At 29.0% G+C, this 5,520-nt stretch overlaps 1 protein-coding gene across 1 annotated transcript in view; it reads left to right on the top strand.

The window, feature by feature from the left end:
• Positions 1 to 4,961: 4,961 nt before the first annotated feature.
• The window catches only part of LOC107481363 (protein DETOXIFICATION 29), a gene marked incomplete in the record, with an annotated part of 8,451 nt that continues 7,892 nt past the window's right edge, over positions 4,962 to 5,520 (top strand). The window contains 1 exon segment of the mRNA XM_016101647.3: positions 4,962 to 5,372. Coding sequence (XP_015957133.1) covers positions 5,052 to 5,372 — 321 coding nt within the window.

Below are 5,520 nucleotides of genomic sequence, written 5' to 3'. Positions count from 1 at the left end.
AAAATTATTAATTATTATCAGTAAATTATTAATTATTACTTGATAAATTATCTCACAAATAATTAGGCTGGTGGTATTATGAATATGTATTGTTGATGTATGTATGCATGTAATAGAATAGAATATAATACAATATAAGTATTATTATTAGAGTTATAATTTAACCAAAAAAAACATAAATACATAAAAAATATTAATTAAATTTTAACCAAATAAATAAAAAAATAAAAAGGATTATTATCTTAAATTTAACTAAATAAAGACAAACAAATGCTAATTAATTATATTTTTATATGTCATATAATTAATTAATCGCTCGACAATATAAATTATAACAAAATTTTAATCTTTCGAACAAATATCTAAATTACGAACATGCATTCATATATTTAGAAAACTCAAATGCATGTATGATCTTTAAATCTAAAGTACGCATGAAAAATGGCTCCTCAAACAGATTTTAGTTTGTTAGTGCATTTACCACTTCTTTACATGATTAACCGTTATTTTACGATTTATTTTGTACTAAATTGAGTAGATTTTATCTATTATTCTCAAACTTATGCATATAATTCGCATGTTTTACATTTTTCTTCCTAATTTTGTGCTATGATTGAAAACATGCTTCTTTCGCCATAAATTTGCTAATTTTAATCCTCTCTTATTACCATTCGATGTCGTGATATGTGTGTTAACTGATTTCAGGTTTTCCAAGGCAGAAATGGCTTAAAGGACGGAAAGGAAGCATGCAAAAATGGAAGGAACGCAAGAAAATGATGTTTTGAGGAGCTGGCATCAACGCACACGCATACGCGTGACTGGCGCAGCATACAAGCGACGTGTACGCATAGATGACGCGTACGCATGACCAGGAATTGTTCAGTGACATGTACGTGTGGATGACACGTACACGTGACAAAGCGTCACGTGCTACAAATATCAGAATTCGCTGAAGGTGATTTCTGGATTGTTTTTGACCCAGTTTCAAGCGCGAAAATATTGATTAGAGGCTGCAGAGTGAAGCTGGAAGGGGAGATTCATTCATTCACACATTTATTCATGTTAGTTAGGTTTAGATGTAGTTTTCTAGAAAGAGAGGCTCTCTTCTCTCTAGGTTTAGGGTTTTAGTTTCAGTTCTTCTTAATTTCAGAATTCTATCTTATTTTAATTTAGTTTTCTTCTACTCTTGTTTGTTCTAGTACTTTGGTTTATCTATTTCTCTTGTTGATTTTCTTATGTTACTAATTTAGTTTATGAATTCTCCTTGTTTCTTTTGATTCATATTAATGCAATTTATGTTTTTATGTTTATGATTGTTTTCATTAATTTTTAGTCATTGATGCTTGCAATTGGTTGTTTAAATTTAATATTCCTTGTTAGCTTTTTTTTGTTTTTATGTTATGCCTTCCAAGTGTTTGATAAAATGCTTGGCTGGATTTTAATTTAGATTTTTATGTTCTTAACTTGGATTGATCAATTAGAGACTCTTGAGTTATCAATATTCTTTTATTGATTGGTGATTGAAAATTGCTAGTTGGCTTAGAACTTGTGAACTTAAGTTGATTTTCCTCACTTGACTTTCCTTCATTGTTAGAGATTAACTAAGTGAAAGCAAAAGTCAATTACCATCATAATTGATGATGATAATGAGGATAGGAATTCTAATTCTCAATCCTTGCTAGGACTTTTCTTAGTTATTATTTTATTTTCTTGTTATTTACATTACTTGTTCCTTATTTTAAAAATCCAAAAATATACTTTTTGTAATCAATAATAAACATACTTCCCTACAATTCCTTGAGAGACGATCCGAGGTTTAAATATTTTGGTTTATTTTTATTGGGTTTGCATTGTGACAAACAAATTAAATTTTGATTGAGGTTTAATTGTTGGTTTAGAACTATACTTACAACGCGTTATTTTTGTGGAAATCTTTACCGATATTTTTTCTCCGTCAAATTTTTTAGATTGATAAACCGCTATTTTACGGTTTATTTTATACTAAATTGAGTGAATTTTATCTATTATTCTCACACTTATACATATAATTCGCATGTTTTACATTTTCCTTCCTAATTTTGTGCTATGATTTAAAACATGCTTCTTTGGCCTTAAATTTGCTAATTTTAATCATCTCTTATTATCATTCGATGCTGTGATATTTTTGTTAAGTGTTTTCAGGGTTTATAAGACAGGAATGACTTAGAAGATAGAAAAGAAGCATGCAAAAGTGGAAGGAATACAAGAAATTGAAGGAATTGCTAAACTGTCAATCTTGACCTCTTCGTACTAAATCAATCATAACTTGAGCTACAGAGATCTGAATGAGGCGGTTATAGTTGCGTTGGAAAGCTAACATCCGGGGCTTCAAAATGATATGCAATTTGTCATAGTTGCCTTGCAGTTAGGTGAGCTGCAGATATCAAAATTCGCTGGAGGCAATTTCTAGACTGTTTTTGGCCCAGTTTCAAGTCTGAAAATATTGATTAGAGGCTACAGAATGAAGCTGGAAGGGGAGATTCATTCATTCACACATTCATTCACATTAGTTAGGTTTAGATGTAGTTTTCTAGAGAGAGAGACTCTCTCCTCTCTCTAAGTTTAGGGTTTTAGTTTTAGTTCTTCTTAATTTCAGAATTCTATCTTACTTTAATTTAGTTTTCTTCTACTCTTATTTGTTCTAGTACTTTGGTTTATGTATTTCTCTTGTTGATTTCCTTATGTTACCAATTTAGTTTATGAATTCTCCTTGTTTCTTTTGATTCATATTAATGCAATTTATGTTTTTATGTTTATGATTGTTTTCATTAATTTTTAGTCATTGATGCTTGCAATTGGTTGTTTAAATTTAATATTCCTTGTTAGCTTTTTTTTGTTTTTATGTTATGCCTTCCAAGTGTTTGATAAAATGATTGGCTGGATTTTAATTTAGATTTTTATGTTCTTAATTTAGATTAATCAATTAGAGACTCTTGAGTTATCAATATTCTTTTGTTGATTGGTGACTGAAAATTGCTAGCTGGCTTAGACTTCACTAAATCTAGTATTTGATTAGAATTTCTGAACTTAAGTTGATTTTTTTCACTTGACTTTCCTTCATTATTAGAGGTTAACTAAGTGAAAGCAAAAGTCAATTACCATCACAATTGATGATGATAATGAGGATAGGAATTCTAATTCTCAATCATTGCTAGGACTTTTCTTAGTTATTATTTTATTTCCTTGTTATTTACATTACTTGTTCCTTATTTCAAAAACTCAAAAATATACTTTTCGTAATCAATAATAAACATACTTCCCTGCAATTCCTTGAGAGATGACCCGAGGTTTAAATACTTCGGTTTATTTTTATTGGGTTTGCATTGTAACAAACAAATTAAATTTTGTTTGAGGTTTAATGGTCGGTTTAGAACTATACTTGCAACGCGTTATTTTCGTAAAAATCTTTACCGACATTTTTTCTCCCTCTCCCCATCTATCTTCATAGTGTCGTTAATTAGCTTGATCTTCGTCACCATCTGGACCAATGACTTCGTAATTACTTTCAAACTCTTTCTCACTGTCACTGTTGTAATCTTCTCGATTAATATTTCGGTTGGCTTTAGATTGTTCGAACTCAATATACAACTCAATGAACGACATTTGAGAGTAACTTTCAATATACATTAAAAATATCTCTTATACGCTCGCTTCCTCAGTTACATATTTAGTTTAAATTTGAATGAATCCACCAAACATCGGTATAGGATACCTGACTTGTATAAAATATATGATACTCTCTTTAACATTTTAAAATGTATCTTCTCACAAATTACACATTTTAATTTTTTAAATAAAATTTTAAATAAAACAATAATATTTAACAAATTTTTCCATATAAATTTCATTCTTTCGTATATTTATAAAAAAATCTGATCATTATAATATATTTTTAATCTAACTTTATGATTTTTTTCTCTCACATCAATATATGTAAACTTCACGTAACCTTTTAAAGCATAAAGGAAAATACGAGAGGAGGAGAATTCTGGAGGAAGAGAGATCATTGGATGCAAGTTGTGTATACATGTAGTGAAATAAATTAGTTGATCCAATTTCTATTTAAAACACTAAAATAATTTTTTTTAAATAAATCAAAAGATCTGATTTGTTCTTGCATGAAATAATAAATTTAATAATACTAAAATTGAACAATTCAATTAATTTTATGCAATTTTAAAGTTTTTTCCTCACACAAATTAGACTATTTAATTTATAAACTAATTTTTATCAAAAAAAATTAAACGATCAGATTTTTTTTACATAAATTTCAAAAAGTAGCCACCATGTTAAGGAGACAATGCACATAATATGTATATAAAAAAATAAGTTGTAACTCGTGTTATTTATTAATATTATCAATTATCAATAAAAGTATATATAGAAATTCAAAGGAAAGAAACGATGATAGTATATATGCTATTGTTTTGAAAGCTACGTAGATATTTTCATATTTACAAATATAAAAATGATAATATTAATTAAAAGGCGTTCTACTAATTTTTTTTTAATATATGAAAACAAAACAAGTATATATTGATTTATTAACATTAACACAAAAGTAGTATAGAGCGTTTGGCATAACCATGAATATATTATTTTGAATATATCATCATACAAATGTAAGCATACAACATTTAGTAAATTTTTAAACTATTTTATAATTAAGTCAACAAAATTATAATTTAAATAATATATTTTTTTATACTCATTTAAAAGTCACGTACTCCTAATTTAAAAAAAAGCTTACATATAATTAGATTCTAATTATTTTACTTTTAAAAATTTATTTATTATAAAATATGGTAAGCAGATCCGCATATAGCAGCCATTAATTAAATTCCACATAATAACTAGAAAGAAAAAACATGTATATTACGAGTGAGTGATATAAGATAAGACGTGTATTAACATGGCTGGCCATCTTTGTTTATGCATATAAATTAAACGTGTCTTCCCAATTTTCAATTGTGCTTTTCTAGTTAGCCAGCTAGCTAGGTCCATATCCATTTATGGAGGGACAAGATCATAACAACAACTACACTCGCCCTCTTCTCACACCGCCGCCGCTACAGGATCACCACTTGGCCGCCGTATTCACCACAGAATCCCATGACATCCCTCCGATCAGCAGCCTCAGAGTCTTCGGCAGGGAGTTTCTCCTCGAGTCCAAGAAGCTCTGGTACCTGGCCGGCCCTGCCATCTTCACCTCTGTCTGCCAGTACTCACTCGGCGCCATCACTCAGCTCTTCGCTGGCCACGTTGGCACCTTAGAGCTCGCTGCTGTCTCTGTCGAGAACTCCGTTATCGCCGGCTTCTGCTTCGGCATCATGGTAATAATGATAATTATATTAGAGGGATATTAGAGCTTAGCATAATTTATTATTTTTAATTTATATTAAAAAAATATTACTTATTTTTTAAATTTTCAGTCTTTAATCATTTTTTAATTTAAATAATAATTAATTAGCCTCACAATAA

Source organism: Arachis duranensis, chromosome 3, assembly GCF_000817695.3.
Source record: "Arachis duranensis cultivar V14167 chromosome 3, aradu.V14167.gnm2.J7QH, whole genome shotgun sequence".
NCBI classification, from domain to species: Eukaryota; Viridiplantae; Streptophyta; class Magnoliopsida; order Fabales; family Fabaceae; genus Arachis; species Arachis duranensis.
This window is presented reverse-complemented; position numbering and strand designations above follow the sequence as displayed.